This window comes from Giraffa tippelskirchi, chromosome 11 (assembly GCF_054371585.1).
Source record: "Giraffa tippelskirchi isolate mGirTip1 chromosome 11, T2T-mGirTip1v1.2.pri, whole genome shotgun sequence".
Lineage (NCBI taxonomy): Eukaryota > Metazoa > Chordata > Mammalia > Artiodactyla > Giraffidae > Giraffa > Giraffa tippelskirchi.
In genome coordinates, this window is record NC_137285.1 from 61444045 (window position 1) to 61461346 (window position 17302).

Consider the following 17302-nt stretch of genomic DNA (forward strand, 5'->3'; position numbering starts at 1 on the left):
TCACACCCCGTCTTCCTGGGGACTGAAGCTGAGCACCCACTAGGGCTGGGTACAACACACAGCAAATTGCCCATCCAAAGAACATGTTTCCCTATCATTTTCATTATTGTATCTGAGAGTTGCCAGCTGTTCAAAGGTTCTTAGCATAGTAAAAATGTCGCAAAGGCCCTTAGCAAATCGCTTAGAAATCAGGAGGAGAAAAAGGCAAGTTCAAGTGCTGCTGCTGCCAAGGTCATCTAAACCCCATGGCGCTCTCCACTGGGTCTGACACACACTGGTTCCCAGACTGGGGGGGCAACAGCGGCACCCCCTTCCCATTCAGGGCTTCTGGGGCTGGGAGGATGACTGGCGTGCCTCCACCCCCTCCCCAGAGAAGTTAGGGAGCAAGCTCTGGTGGATGCTGCCTGCTGCAGCAGCATCCCTGAAGCCACAAAACAAACCCTGTGGCCACTCACAGATGTTGGTGTCAAGCATCTCCTATTTCCCTGCACTCTAACTCCTTCGATGTGGGTGACTCATGCACAAGTTTATACCTAACTGGGCAGGCAGGGCATTTCAGATTCTTGTTGACTATGATGGCTACTCCATTTCTTCTAAGGGATTCCTGCCCACAGTAGTAGATATAAGGGTCATTTGAGTTAAATTTATGCATTCCAGTCCATTTTAGTTTGCTGATTCCTAAAATGTCGACGTCCACTCTTGCCATCACCTGTTTGATCACTTCCAATTTACCTTGATTCACGGACTAACATCCAGGTTCCTATGCAATATTACTCTTTACAGAATCAGACTTTACTTCCATCACCAGTTACATCCACAACTGGGTGTTGTTTTTGCTTTGTCTCCATCTCTTCATTCTTTCTGAAGTTATTTCTCCACTGATCTCCAGCAGCGTATTGGGCACCTACTGACCTGGGGAGTTCATCTTTAAGTGTCCTATCTTTTTGCCTTTTCATACTGTTCATGGGGTTCTCAAGGCAAGAATAGTGAAGTGGTTTGCCATTCCCTTCTCCAGTAGACCACATTTTGTCAGAACTATCCACCATGACCCGTCTGTCTTGGGTGGCCCTACACAGCATGGCGCATAGTTTCATTGAGTTAGACAAGGCTGTGGCCCACGTGATCAGTTTGATTAGTTTTCTGTGATTGTGGTTTTCATTCTGTTGGCCCTCTGAAGGATAGGGATAAGAGGCTTAAGGAAGCTTCTTGAAAGGAGAGACTGATTGAGAGGGAAATTTGGTCTTGCTCTGATGGCCAGGGCCATGCTCAGTAAATCTTTAATCCAATTTTCTGTCGACGGGTGGGGTTGTGTTCCCTCCCTGTTGTTTGACCTGAGACCAACCTGTGATGCTGTTAAAGTGCTTCACTGAATATGTCAGCAAATTTGGAAAACTCAGCAGTGGCCACAGGACTGGAAAAGGTCAGTTTTCATTTCAATCCCAAAGAAGGGCAATGCCAAGGAATGTTCAAACTATGCACAATTGCACTCATCTCACATGCTAGCAAAGTGATGCTCAAAATTCTCCAAGCTAGGCTTCAACAGTACGTGAACCATGAACTTCCAGATGTTCAAGCTAGATTTAGAAAAGGCAGAGGAACCAGAGATCAAATTGCTAACATCCACTGGATCATCGAAAAAGCAAGAGTCTAGAAAAACATCTATTTCTGCTTTATTGACTATGCCAAAGCCTTTGACTGTGTGGATGACTATGCCAAAGCCTTTGACTGTGTGGATCACAACAAACTGGAAAATTCTGAAAGAGATGGGAATACCAGACCACCTGACCTGCTTCTTGAGAAATCTGTATGCAGGTCAGGAAGCAACAGTTAGAACTGGACATGAAACAACAGACTGGTTCCAAATCGGGAAAGGAGTACGTCAAAGTTGTATATTGTCACCCTGCTTATAACTTGTATGCAGGGTACATAATGCAAAATGCCAGGCTGGATGAAGCACAGCAAGAATCAAGATTGCCAGGAGAAATGTCAATAACCTCAGATACACAGATGACACCACCCTTATGGCAGAAAGTGAAGAGGAACTAAAGAACCTCTGATGAAGGTGAAAGAGGAGAGTGAAAAAGCTGGCTTAAAACTCAATTCAAAACATGAAGATCACGGCATTTGGTCCCATCACTTCATGGCAAATAGATGGGGAAACAATGGAAACAGTGAGAGACTTTATTTTCTTTGGCTCCAAAATCACTGTAGATGGTGACTGCAGCCATGAAATTAAAAGAAGCTTGCTCCTTGGAAATAAAGCTATTTTATTTCCTAGACAGCATATTAAAAAGCAGAGACATTACTTTGCTGACAAAGGTCCATCTAGTCAAAGCTATGGTTTTTCCAGTAGTCATGTATGGATGTGAGAGTTGGACTATAAAGAAAGCTGAGCATGGAAGAATTAATGCTTCTGAACTGTGGTGTTGGAAAAGACTCTTGAGAGTCCCTTGGACTGTAAGGAGATCAAACCAGTCCATCCTAAAGGAAATCAAGCCTGAATACTCACTGGAAGGACTGATGCTGAAGCTGAAGTTCCAATACTTTGGTCATCTGATGCGAAGAACTGAGTCATTGGAAAAGACCCTGATACTGTGAAGATTGAAGGCAGGAGGTGAAGGGGATGACAGCAGATGAGATGGTTGGATGGCATCCCTGACTCTATGGACATGAGTTTGAGAAAGCTCTGGGAGTTGGTGATGGGCAGGGAAGCCTGGCGTGCTGCATTCCATGGGGTCGCAAAGAGTCAGATATGACTGAGTGACTGAACTGAACTGGGCAGGTCATGATGCTGTGGTGGGAGTGGCTGACAGCTCAGGGATCCCATACCTGCGACTGTTACTAGCGGCTCTTACTGGGCTGGGCTCTCGTGTGTCACCGGGCAGAGGGGGGTTCCTACAGAGAAGATAGTCCTGAATCTGCACATGAACTCTGTGCTTCCCCATCATTCCGGTGAGTCCAATCGCTCTTCCAAAGTGAGAAAAACAGAACACAGACCCAACAGCTTAGTGAAAAATGGCCCTAAAATCACATCAATGCTAGTTCTGGGATGACATGGACATCAGGCAAGGATGCCCCGAGAGAGCGGTGGTTCCAGGGCAAAAAGCACCAGATGCAGCCACAGGGAGGCCAGGACTGCGCAGTGGGGAAGGGCCTGAGTCTAGGATGTGAGCGGGGCCTCCCTCTGATTCTCATGGAAACAAGGAGTGGCTGTGGAAATCCTTCAGTGGGTGAGAAAAAAAAAAGGACTCATTCAGAGGAGTAGTCAGTGGTGAAAAACAAAAGGTGGCTAATGGGTGGTGTGAAGCTGGCATAGGAGCATCGCTCTCCACTGAGAGTCAGGAGGGAGCCAGAATCCTGAACCGCCACTACCACTTTCAAGAACATGGGCAACTGCAGCTCTGAAACTGATTCCAAACACCGACGGAGTGCTCTCTGGTATGACTCAGAGAACACACGATTTCGGGGGTCATGGTGTCTATAGTCCTATTGTGGTCTCCACAATTTCCACCTCTGGATCACATTCCCAGAGGGCTTGGGGACCCTTAAAATCCGAATAAAACTCTGGTCCCAACAATTTCACCTGTGCTCTGTTCCTAGCAAAGCCAGAAAGTCCACACATCTGAGCTGGACTCGCACCGACAGACAGTCGGCCGTGAGGTTCCATTCTCTGTGACTCACTCTGGGAGGGATGCTGAGGGAAACCAACTGGGGAACAGGACTTTCCCTTGGACAATCAAAATCAAATAACTCAGCTGACAGCAGACGAGCATGATCAAATACTGGGAGAATGGGGCGCAAAAAGGATGTTGTCAAGCAATCAATTCTGATGATAATCAACCTTCAGTGAGCCTAAAGTCAGTGCTGCCAAAATGCCCCTGACATGGAGGAAACCTATGTAACCCAACAGCGGGCTTCTGTTAACTGTCCCAAAGAGGAAACCAGCCCACAGACAGGACATGAGGCTTCAGGATGGGCTTGGGGACAGGGCCCCTGACAGTCCCCACGCCTGGCGCTCAGACGGCTCTGCTCCTGGCAGATTCCACCTGAGAGCCCCTTGGCACCTGCACTTGAAATGAAGGAACTAACTGTGGGTTTTGCAGGAGTCAAGTTAGAAGACGTGTCTTTTGATTCGACTTGACCGGAACAAAGTATCGGTTATTTCTTCTGTGCACAGACTGTGAAAGCACCCTTAAGTTGGCAAGCACTGGATGTGATTTCATAAACTGAAGAATAAAATCAATTCTGAAAATTGCATGGAGCTCAAAAACGGCAAGCGACGATGTTGACCAAATGGATTTTCCTTCAGCTGTGGTCCAACAGTGAGTCTTCTACTCCTAAGTCTGGGCAGTCTAAAACCAGTCAATAAGGTTTCAGATGCTTTTTTAGTTATTAGCTTTAAAGTAGTATTACCTATGGGATATACAGCTATTAGCCATGGGAAATTATTTTATAGGCAATTCATCCAGACAGAAAACCAGGCCATTTCAAGCTAACGAGAGACCCCGAGCAAAACTCTCAGAAAACAATCCATCTGACAACGAACCATCCTCATGATATCTTCTGTTTCTTTGTTCCTTGGAGACACCTTACCCTTTTCCATGATGTCAGAAACAAAAGATTATGACTTTAAATGGGGAATAACTGGCTGGGGCAATGAAATTGTTCAAATAAAACCACGTATCTTGAGACTGCACACAAATAGACAGAAGTCTATTGCACACAAATAGCAGAAGTCACTGACGTGGAGGGTCACAGTCATATCCCCCTATAGTCTCGCTGGGCGTCACGTAGGCTGTCCCTAAAACCCTGCCCTGCACGGCTCTGGATGTGTTAGCAGCTGTCTGCTGCCCCTTTCCTGGGAGCAGCGTGTTCCTGGTTGTCTGCTTGGCCGTAGGCAGCTATTTTAGGTTCAGTGAAGGCACTACTGTGCCCACCACCTTTGGGGCCGAGTGTCCCATTCCCCTCCTCTTTCCTTTGGGGAAGGAACAGCTTCAGGAACCTTCTCACTGACCCCTCTCTCCCCGAGTCCCCAAGCATCAGAGGTGAGATTTGGAGTCAAGAGTGTCTGTCTTGACATGTGGTTGCCGAAGGGGAGGAGGGAGTCGGGGAGGGGTGGACTGGGGTCTGGGGTTAGGAGACGAAAACTATTCCACACAGAGTGGATGGACGACAAGGTCCTGCTGAATGAATAGCGCAGGGTACTATATGCAAAGTCCTGGGATAAATCTTAATGGAAAAGAATATAAAAAAGAATGTATACATGTGTATAACTTTGTCAAAGTGACAGTCACTTTGCTGTACAGTAGAAGTGAACAGAACATTGTAAATCAACTATATGGGGGGAAAAAAGCGTCCGTCTCAGCATGTTCATCTACTTCCCTGTAGGGCTACTCTGGAGAGTTAAACGTTAACATAGAAAAGATGAAGCTCTGACAGCTGACAACAGCGTAGGGCACTGGGGGAGGAAATGGCAACTCACTCCAGTATTCTTACTGGGAAAACCCCATGGACAGAGTCTGGCGGGCTACAGTCTATGGGGTCGCAAAGGGTCGGACACGACTGAGCACACACACAGGGCACTGTGCTGAGTACAGCAGGCTCTCAAAAGACACTGCATTGGGGCTGCTATGCCCATTCCTCCACTGCAATCTCCCGCAACAGACGACACGGAAACCTGTCCACTGAATCCATCCACAGCCAGCCACCCAGAGAGCTCAGATGCGTTCTTACCAACTGCAGCAGGCAAAACTGTTCCACAACCCCACACACTATGTGGAGGCCCTTCTCAAATATTCCGTCAGACCGGGACAAGTACCTAAGGCACAAAGTCTAAGAAACAAAATAAACACAACTGTGGGAGAGCTTACACTGCTTTCCTTTCTACTTGGAAAATGAACAAAATTTCTGCTTTCCACTGGAGTTGACTGATTTTCACTAAATTTAGCAGACAGCACTTATGTTTGTTTATAGGGCAGGCTGACATCTTAAGAACGTAGAGGGGTGGGAAAAAGGTTTAAAAAGACTGACGTTCTATGACTTTGTTTCATGAAGGCTCAGTGGGGCTGGATAAAGTATTAATACCCCCAAAAGTAAACAACTGTTTTCTCTATTAGGTGACTCAAAACAGCAATGACCTTGAAACAGGACTTCCACTGGGCCTTGTGGCACACTGATGTCCAAGCAGGCAGGAGCTCGGAAGCAGAGAGCCTGGGCCCTGGAGTCAGCCCCCTCTCAGGCCTGACGAGATCACTCAGTGTCCCACACTCAACCTCAGAGGTGATGCTTCCTCACCAGAAAAATGGGGAGACGGACGGTACCACCGCAGGGGCTGCTGGGAGGATGGGCTGGATTAGAAAGTGGTCCACGGTGAGCCACAGAACCTGCTGGCTGACGGCCTCGACTGACCCTGAGCTGCCTATTGGGCCAATGACAACAGCTCATCCGGATTCCCTGTTCAGCGAAGCAGGGGTTAGGAAGAGACAGCCCCACAGCAATCACCTTTATTATATAGCAAAAAACGCACCTGCATATAACCTTGGCCATTCTCACGATCACCCCTGGACACACTGACTCCGAGAAGGACTTGCTGTGCTACCAGGACCTCTCATTTCTCCAGAATCCTAATGACTCGACCTCACCCTCCATACGTCCATTCCTTCCTCTCTACAAATGAGGCCAGAAATCAAGGGAGTCTGACACAGAGAGGGAAGCTTCAGACGGGACACAATATGTTTCACGAAGAAGAAATAGTCACACAGGTTATCTGGTGGGAGGGGATTATCAGGCAGGCTTGAGAGATGACATGAGAATGCATATTTGATTTCAATGTCCTGAAGCAACAAGTTCTTTAGGAGTCAGGGGCACCAAGTGACCTGTGGCCGGTCACGGCACGTGGCGTGATTGAGGCGGAAACCCCAGGCTTCTCCCCGCCAAGCTCAGCAGCACAGGTACCATCCTGCTTTGTTGGGCTATCAAAGGGTGCTTTATACACCTGGGTCTGGGAAACAGGGACGCTTTATCAGGGACGCTGCTTTCCCCAGGCCTTCATGAGTATCAGGACAGAATCCCATTCATCCACTGATCTGTCCATCTGTTCACTGATGCCTACTGTGCGCCAGACTTCGTGGTGGATGCTAAGACAGGCTATATTCGAGTTTTGTAAATGCCAAGGAGAAATTATTACTACACAATTCAGTGCTCACCACACAGTGTGGTGAGAAGGCCAGAGTTGTATAACATAGGGAAGACAGCCAATATTACAGCAACGGTAAATGGAATACACCCTTGAAAAACCGTGAATCACTATATTGTACATATATAACTTAAATAATGTTGTATATCAACCATACTTCAATTAAAAAAAATTAAAGATAACAGTTAAGCTCTGAAGTTGTTTTTCTTTTTTTTTTTTTTTTTTAACCATTCACAGGTAAGGATTGCATTACCAGTAAGGACTGTATGCTTAATGTTTAATTTAATCAGTGACCCAAAGGCAGGAGCGTGGAGTCAGAGCTCTGCAAGGCACACCTCCACCATGCTACTGATTTAATGAATACTCCTGGGCACTCTTTAAATTGAAAGATGGTTCATTAGATTGGTACATCTGCCCTTCTCAGCAATCTGTTGTTTCTGAGGAAGTCAGGAAAAAAACATGAACACACCACTTTTGGGTATGTTATGAGTAACTCAGCTTCCAATGATTACTAAGTCATCAAGAGCTCAGGGCGCCTAATTTCAGGAAAAGAAATCATCTGAATCATCCTCCTTCCACATTACTGGTTCTCTTCTCTTCTGTCTTGAAAATTTCAAGTATTAGCCATTAAAAAAAACACATACTGTAAAATGAATCACCTAATACATTATCTGCAAGCTATAAAAATAAGCAGTTTTAATATATCAAAAAAATAAAGTTTTTATAAAACTGGCTTAAAAGCCAGCACCTCCTTGAGAGTTTTCCCCACTTGTCCCATCAAGGTCATCACTACCTCCTCTGGGTTCCTGGCCTGCATCATACATCTACTATCTACTGCAATCTGCTCTGGGGGCTGGTTAGCTATGGTGTCATATATACATGTTCTCGGAAAGCAAAGAAAACAAATCAAAAAAGTGTCTCTGTCCCCATCTCAATACCTGCTACATAGAAGATGCTAATAAAAGTGCTGAAGTGAATAGATAAAAATAAGTTTCTCTAATCAGGGCTTATACATCTGGGAATTCACTTTAATGGCAGGAAATGAAGAGGAACTAAAGAACCTCTTGATGAGGGTGAAAGAGGAGAGTGAAAAAGCTGGCGTGAAACTCAACATTCAAAAAACTAAGATCATAGCATCTGGTCCCATCACTTCATGGCAAATAGAAGGGGAAAATGTAGAAGCAGTGACAGATTTTATTTTCCTGGGCTCCAAAAATCATTGTGGACAATTGACTGCAGCCATGAACACTTGCTGCTTGGAAGGAAAGGTATGATGAAACCAAGACAGGGTATTAAAAAGCAGAGACATCACTTTGCTGACAAAGGTCCATATAGTCAAAGCTATGGTTTTTCCAGTAGTCATGTGTGGATGTGAGATAAAGAAGGCTGAGCACCAAAAAACTGATGCTTTTGAACTGTGGTGTTGGAGAAGACTCTTGAGAGCCAGTCCATCCTAAAGAAAATCAATCCTGAATATTCACTGGAAAGACTGATGCTGAAGCTGAAACTCCAATACTTTGACCCCATGATGCGAAGAACTGACTCATTTGAAAAGACCCTGATGCTGGGAAAGATCGAAGGTGGGAGGAGAAGGGGACGACAGAGGATGAGACGGTGGGATGGCATCACTGACTCCATGGACATGAGTTTGAGTAAGCTCGGGGAGTTGGTGATGGACAGGGAGGCCTGGTGTGCTGCAGTCCATGGGGTTGCAAAGAGTCGGACATGACTGAAGCGAGGAGCTGACTCAGTGGAAAAGCCCCTGATGCTGGGAAAGACTGAGGCAAAAGGAGAAGAGGGTGGCAGAGGATGAAATGGTTAGATAGGATCACCAACTCAAGGGCCATGACTCTGAGCAAACTCTGGGAGACAGTGGAGGACAAAGGAGCCTGGCGTGCTGCCCATGTGGTCACAAAGACTTGGACATGACTTAGTGACTTAATAACAACAAACAACAACAAAACGGGGCCTTAATCTATGAAAAAACCAGAAACTCACTCACTTGCCACCCTCTGCAAACATTTCTCCAAGGCCTCTGAGGCTGAGGCACTTGAAGGACACAGAAGTGGAGCCTGGGACATAGACATGAACACGTGTCTACTTCAGAGAACTGGCTGGAGGTGAACACTATCTCTGGGGCTGAGAGGCCTCGGTATGTGCCCTCTCTCATCCTTACAGAACTTGGCAAATACATTACAAAACGCAGGACTAGAATTTAGCATTCAGTGTTCAGTCTGAAGTTGATTTCAAGTGGGCTGGAAATTCAAGATGGTGGGGAAGGTGTGCGAGACTAAAATTCAGGTTTGGGAACAACTTGTGAATTCTCAGAGGTTTCAGGTTGAAAGGCGTTCTGAACAAGGTGCTCGCTGGTTCACACACAGGCTTGGTGTCCAGCGGAGCTGATCAGCACTGAGGAACACGGTGAGAGGAAGAGATGGTCCTTGCCGGAACAAAACGCGCCAATTGATAAAGAATTAGAATACAGTGACACAATCACCACAGAGGTGTGGGTAGGATGCAACAGCGGTCCATGGGAGGCGGCGAGCCACTCGGCCTGCAGTGTGAGAAAATAACCTACCACGTCTGATGCAGTGAACAAGGCTGCCTGCGAGTCTCCTACAGACACCTACTAACCTGAAGACTATGGGGACGCATGTGTTTTCTCCAGGTCGATCTGACAAAACTGAGTTTTATATACTCTCTGATTCTTTTCAAATGAGCTAATTTATGGATGGTAAAGAGAGACTCATTCATTCAATAACCATTCGCTCATCTACCATGTACCAGAAATGGCAGGGTTTGTCACTCAAGTGCATAAATATACACACAAATATGAATATCCTAACATCCCTGCACAGTTACCGCTCAATCACAATGCAACAGCCCAGACTTCCCAGAGACTCTGTGCTCCACATGATGAGTGTGGCAGACAGCTTGTCCCTGAGAGACGCCGCGGAGAAACCCTACACAGCCTCCCTGACAGACAAGCAGAAGACAACTGTGACCAACGCCACTCTCACGGATGCTGGGTGTCTTTAATGTGGCTGTGACCAACGGAGCCGCAGAGCCCAACAGCCCTAGAAAGGATGGAAAATCCCTCAGCACATCTCCACGATGTCAGATTCTTAACGGCCCCTTCAGAGGTATCCTCCAAGGACCGATACTTTTAGTCAGAGTTTTCAGCATTTCGTGTGGAATAAATGTTTCCTCTACACTCGGTAAAACAACTGTCTGCTTTTTGAGAACCCAACTTGCTGCCAGACCCTGTCATGGTTCAACACTGCCAGACATCCAGAAAGCCTATACATTGATTTCCTTTTGTCCTGCAGACAGACAAGAGAACAGACATCCGGACTGTCTTCAAGAAGCCTCCACAGCTGCTGTGAGCGGCTCTTCAAGTCTACACACAAGAAATGACTGACAGAAGAGCCTGCTTGTGGGTTTTTGGAGTCTCTACCATAAAGGCTGCTGAGGAAGGTGAGCACGCCTGGTTTTAGGGTACAGCTGCAGCCATCGCCACTCCACCTGGAGCCCCCCACCCGCCCAGCCTCTGATGAGGACCCACCAGCAGAGCGGAGCTGTGTTCCGGCAGCATCCCGTACTGTCTCACGAGCCTCTCGCGGGTCACGCGGGGCAGCTCGGGGAGCTGCTCCCGGAGCTGGTCAATGTTGATCACCTGCTGCGGGTCTGCGCCGGTGGGTAGGGTCCCTGAGTCATAGAGCAGCAGCGGGGGCAGGTTGGGCTCTGGCATGAACCTGGGTGCAGAGAGGAGACGGCCTGACTCTCGGTACTTGGTTGAGTTGGAAGAGACAAACCTATAGTCAATGTGAAAGTCTGTCTGTAGATGCTGTGTTAGAAATATTTTTTGAAGTCCCACATCAAGTCTCCTACTTTCCTACTCCTACTCTCCTACATTTTCCTTATACATATGTAAGGTCAAAACAACCAAATCCAGCAGTCTCTGTGCTTATAAAGGAGCATTGTGTGAAAAAGCCGTGGCACAGGGTTGATGGCCACACTGCCGTTTATAATTATGGATAAAGTGTATATTCACAATAAGACACAGACTGGAAACAATAGGACCAAATAAGAGCAACTTACTTTTTAGGAAGAAAGGTGACTTCACCCGCTTTAAAATTTTCAGTAGTTTTAGCAGTTTTTATGTAAAGGAAACCTTCTTTCTTGAGAATTGGAATAAATAAATGGACTTCGCTAAATAGTGGGTTGGTCAAAAAGTTTGTTCAAGTTTTTCTATAACATCTGATGGAAAAACCCAAAAGAACTTTTGGCCCAACCCAATAAAATGTAGAAGGTAGGAGAGAGGGCGGGATGAGTAAGGGGAGCACAGCGGGGTTTCAGGGCAGTGAGACTATTCTATGTGACACTGTAATGATGCACACATGTCATTATACATCATTAAACCCACAGAATAGACGACATAAGGGTGAACCGTAAGATAAACTATGGACTTCAGTTACTAAGGTATCAATACTGGTTCATCAATTTTAACAAATTTACCACATTACACACTAATGCAAGATGTTATAAGAGGAAATCTGTGTATGAGTGTGTGTGTGTGGGAGGGGGGTATATAGCATACACCAAGAAGTATATGGGAACTCTAATTTCCACTCAATTTTGCTGTAAAACTAAAACTGCAATAAAAAAGTCAATTAAAAAAAAATGCGGATGCTGCATCACTGCATCTGCTTTTGTCCAACTAAAGTGTCCTTCCCTTTTGTCTATTCTAGCATCTAACGTTTTCCCTCTGCCCATACTTGTCAGAGGGCTTATGCAGAAGCAGGGTTACGCAGAATAAACGGTGGCTCCAAGGTAATAGATCAGAAATGCAAGCAACCCGTCACCTCAATGCCAAACCTGTGCTATGAATCAGCCTGACTTCTGAAGGCAAGAGGAAAGCAAAGGGAGGCTTCCCAAACCTCACCTATTAACCTGGGGGAGCAACCTGAAGCCACTGATTGTGCTAAAAGCCAACTCCACGCTCAGTGAGAAAGCAGCACAAACACCGCGGGGGCCATGTGGGAAAACAAGGAGTTTCTTGGGAAGAACAGACTGAACCCAGAGAGACCACTGTAATGAGAACAAGGGTGACTCTGGCAGACATACGAGAGGCGTCTTTGAGGTGACGTTCACGCTTAGGGTTTATGAGCATCTTCCTTCCTAAATCACGATGCTATATTTGTTCCTCATCGACAGCAATGGCTACTCTCATTATCTTCCTGCACTTCACAAAGGAAAGTGCCAGCCTCTACAACTTCATTGCTTAAACTTTTAACTTTCGCAGTCTGATAAACGGGAAGAAACAAGAGGCTCAATTTATGTTAAGCTATTCCTTTTTTTAATGTGGAACATTTTTAAAATCTTTATTGAAACTGTTAAAATATTGTTTCTGCTTTACGTTTTTTCGGCTGTTGCGGCATGTGGGATCTTAGCTCCCCGATCGGGGCACTCATTGCTTCAGTGCTTCCTCTTCCCCACACAGGAAGGCGAAATCTTAACCACGGGACACCAGCAGGGAAGGCCCCAAAGCTACTCTTATCATTTGCTTTATTTCTGGATCTCATATTAAGTCTAACTTGTTAAACAGTGTTACCTGAGAATTGACGGGAACTGCCATTAACATATACTCTTTTTTCTACCTCCTTACAGTCCTCGTGTTACTGAATTTGTTACTGAAAGTAAGAGTGACAACAGCCTGGGTCCCCCCTCACCGGCTGTCCTCTTAGCTCAGTTACAGCAGCTCTGATGAGCGCGCCTAAGTGCTTTCCAACGGTTGAACCCTGTCAGGTGCTCCAAGGCTACCAAATCAAAATACTCTTCCTCTCAGCACACATAAATCAGGAACCCTGGATCTGCCACCATGCAATGACGACCACAGAAAGTGGCTCCTAAAGCCGCCCAGGGTCACTGTGTGGTCTGTCAGTGGACCTGGAATGCAAGCCAAACAGAGAACAGTGTTTTGACAAGAGGAGTAACCACCTGTAGTCTTGTTTTCCTTCTTTGTCTCTCATCGGCACGGTGCACCTGTGACAGTTAAACAAGAAAACATTTAAAAAAACACTGCAGCAAAGGCCTGTGTGTATGCAGACAGGGGTTCGCTATCAACAGGGGAGCCAGGGGACCCAAGCTCCTCTGCCTTCTGTGGGAGACACTTTCCTGAATACACTGCAGAAATATTAAAGAAAGACAAATGTGTAACATGATAATTCAAAAAAAAAAAAGAAATTGCTTCAATGTTTCCAACATTTAACCAGCTCAAACTCCAGGCTTTTGAAATCTTCCCCCTAGTCTTCTGTTAAGTGTATGAAGAAGTAAAAGTGTTAGTCACTCAGTCATATCTGATTCTTTGCAACCCCATGAACTGCAGCCTGCCAGGCTCCCCTGTCCATGGAATTCTCCAGGCAAGAATACTTGAATGGGTTGCCATTTCCTACTCCAGGGGATGTTCCTGACCCAGGGACTGAACCCAGGTCTCCTGCATTGCAGGCAGATTCTTTACTTTCTGAGCCATCAGGGAACAAAGAATCAGAAAGTTAAGACTCAGAGATATCGGAACAGATAAACACACCTCTACAGTCAGCTCCAAGCTTTCTTCCACTTCTAAGCTGAAACTGGCAGGTCTGACAGAATTTAAGGAAGTCAAAATTCTTGGCACAAAGGAGGTAAGCTGGAGTCCAGGGAGGGGCCAGGATCTAAGACTTGGCAAGTCTGGTTCAGTCAAGTGAAATCTGTCACCAGCCCTAGAAGGTATATCACATCCCTGTGGGGTATGGCATTTTCCTAAAGAAAAAACCAGACTGCAGAGAAGCTAGGTACCTTCTTCACGGTGACACGGATAGTCTGCGGAGCCTCAGTGACCTGTATTCAAGATGCTGTCATGCAAACTCACCTGAGCTTGTAATCAAACGAGCGAGTTTCATTCAGAATTTCACCTCCATTCTCGAGTTCATTGATTTGCCTCTGAATTTCATAGTCTAAAAAAAAAAATAATAGTTTCGTATCATATTTGATTCCTTCATCCAGTTAAGCAATAACTGGAACTCTTTCAGTCTTTAGGTCAAAAAATAATCAAGGGAGTTGTTTATAATAATTCTTTCCACAGATGCTGTATTTTTTCTTCTTGCTGCCATCATAGAATAATATTGCCGGGACAGGTCTTTTAGGATCTGCTCTCTCACTTTTTGAGCAAACCCAGGTTTAGAGCAATTAACGTGACCCAGTACAGAACACAAGTACACAACCTGGCGGGAGGACTAGGACCAATGTTGGGGACAAGGGATGCCGGATCTGGACCCCTGCTTATCAGAGTGTTCATCCCAGGACCCATGGATAGGCTTCAGGGGGTTCTGGTACTTCCTGGAATTATATACAAATGTGGGTGTGTGCCTAGGCATGTATTTTGGAGAAATGATCCAGAATGTTCACTGTATTCTCAAAGGGATCTATGGCCCCAAACGATGAAGAGCCACTGCTCTATGCCATGCTCCCTCACCACCGAACAAGGCAGAAGAGGTAAGCAGAACACAGCCTCAGCTGCCAAGCTTCTTTATGAAAAGAGCTTCAGCCTACCCTCCCTCCTTACCTGCCCACTGCAACACACTCCCCTTGCCCTCGCCCAAATCCTGACTCCTTTCAGAGCTGACAAAAAGCAACAAACACCAAGAGGATGGCTAAAAGGCCTGATGTAGGGAGAAAACTGGGGTGGAAAGATTACAGGCTTGGAGAATTAAGCCCGTAACAGGAAAGCTTGGGTTCTGCCAGCCCCAATCAGTCCACACGTAGAGTTCTGTCTCAGACTGCTGCTCCACAGGGCACTTCATAGGACAACAGAAGGCTAGGGGCAGCCAAAGCCTTCACAACTCATCTGGGATGAATCTACCTAAAATCTTGTTGCTTGTTTTTTTAAGTTCCAATCACCACTTCTTTGAATAATGAGCTCCGGGACACTCACCTACAAGGCAAAGTGGAACTTTCTTCTGTTTGTTCCAAGCTTCCCCTTCACCAACCTGAGCTGGAAGGGTCTCTCCTGACCCAGACCTTTCACAGCCTCAGATACACGGACGGTGTCTCCTTTCACAAGCAGAAGAGTCCACCCTCGTTAGCCTGTCTTTATGTGGGAAGTTTCCCAAACGCCATCCCCTCCTGTATGTCACCCCCTTGACCATCAGTTCAGTTCAGTCACTCAGGCGTGTCCAACTCTTTGCGACTCCATAGAATGCAGCACGCCAGGCTTCCCTGTCCATCACCAACTCCTGGAGCTTGCTCAAACTCGTGTCCATCAAGTCGGTGATGCCATCCAACCATCTCATCCTCTGTTGTCCGCTTCTCCTCCTGCCTTCAATCTTCCCCAGCATCAGGGTCTTTTCCAATGAGTCAGTTCTTCAAATCAGGTGGCCAAAGTATTGGAGTTTCAGCATCAGTCTTTCCAATGAATATTCAGGACTGATTTTCTTTAGGATGCACTGGTTGGATCTCCTTGCAGTCCAAGGGACTCTCAAGAGTCTTTTCCAACACCACAGTTCAAAAGCATCAATTCTTCGGTGCTCAGCTTTCTTTATAGTCCAATTTTCACATCCATACATGACTACTGGAGAAGCCATAGCTTTGACTAAATGGACCTTTGTTGGCAAAGTAATGTCTCTGCTTTTTAACACGTTGTCTAGGTGGGTCATAGCATTTCTTCCAAGGAGCAAGCATCTTTTAATTTCATGGCTGCAGTCACCACCTGCAGTGATGTTGGAGCCCAAGAAAATAAAGTCTATCACTGTTTCCATTGTTTCCCCATCTATTTGCCATGAAGTGATGGGACCAACCAGATGCCATGATCTTCATTTTTTGAATGTTGAGTTTTAAGTCAGCTTTTTCACTCTCCTCTGTCACTTTCATCAAGAGGCTCTTTAGTTCCTCTTCACTTTCTGTCATAAGGGTGGTGTCATCTGCATATCCGAGGTTACAGATACAGCTGTGTATCTGAGGCCCTTGACTATGTTAATGCCTTTTTCCTGAAAATGTGTAGACTCACAGTGTCTTCATGAAGGCTGGTTGATTCTTTCAGGTTCAGGATAATAAAGTTTTATACAAAACTAGAAAATCTTCTGTGTTCCTTCTAATACTCAAGATGCTACTGAACCTTTGGGCTGGGATGCCACGTTCATCCATCCTCTGCTCTGTGCACCTTGAAAGATGTACCTAAACCTCCACCTCTACCTCCTCCTTTCTGTCTCCTTCCTCTTAGATACCTTTGGTTTTAAAGAGTACTTCCATTCTTCTGAGATGTCATCCCCTCACATTCACAGTCATCAGCTTCTATGGACCACTCCAGCTGCTGAGCTTGCTCACTGCTCAGTTCTTCTATTTTAATTACTAGTATACATCTGTCTACACTGAAAGATCCCCAGCATATGCCTAGTATACATCTGTCTACATGGAAATATCCACAGCATGTGCTCCAGTAAGGCCACTAGTTGATACAGGCCTAGGCAATCTATTCTCTGGTGGGTCAAACAGTAAAGAATCCATGTGCAATGCAGGAGACCCAGGTTCAATCCCTGGGTTGGGAAGATCCCCTGGAGAAGGGAATGGCAACCCACTCCAGTATTCTTGCCTAGAAAATACTATGGACACAGGAGCCTGGTGGGCTACAGTCCACAAGGTAGCAAAGAGTCGGACACGACTGAGTGACTAACACTTTCACTTTCAAGCAATCTATTAGTTAAAACAGTGAAAAGCAGAAAAACATACTGACCAATTAGGTCAAATTGTGGCTAATCTATAACAAACAAATATGACTTTATACAGTTCAGACTAGTCGTGGTACATGGAAAAACAGTTACAGAATTTTGCAAATCCTCCCATAGAGGTGAAGTCTATTTCTTCCCCCTCCCCTTGAATCTGTTTTGAATGGAATGTGCTGAAAGAAATGTGCAAGTTCTAGAACTAAAGACTCAAGAGGACTTGAGGCATCTGCCTTCATCCTCCTAGGATGCCACCTCTGCCAAATAAGAAAGCCTGGGATAAGCAAGTGAATGCAGGAAGTCCACATGGGTAAAGAAGCCCAGCAGATGTCTGGCACCAAGGCCCAGTGTG

General features: G+C 45.9%; 1 protein-coding gene across 5 annotated transcripts in view; it reads right to left on the reverse strand.

Moving 5' to 3' along the window:
- The window catches only part of GATB (glutamyl-tRNA amidotransferase subunit B), a 91642-nt gene that overhangs the window by 22981 nt on the left and 51359 nt on the right, over positions 1-17302 (reverse strand). For 3 of the 5 annotated variants that reach the window (XM_081544055.1, XM_081544056.1, XM_081544052.1), the window contains 3 exons: positions 14106-14190; positions 13196-13240; positions 10761-10950 (listed from right to left, as the gene is read on the reverse strand). In XM_081544055.1, the coding sequence (XP_081400181.1) occupies positions 10761-10950; positions 13196-13240; positions 14106-14190 (320 nt within the window). The remainder of the gene's footprint in view (positions 1-10760; positions 10951-13195; positions 13241-14105; positions 14191-17302) is intronic. The other 2 variants (XM_081544057.1, XM_081544053.1) reach the window with 1 other exon arrangement.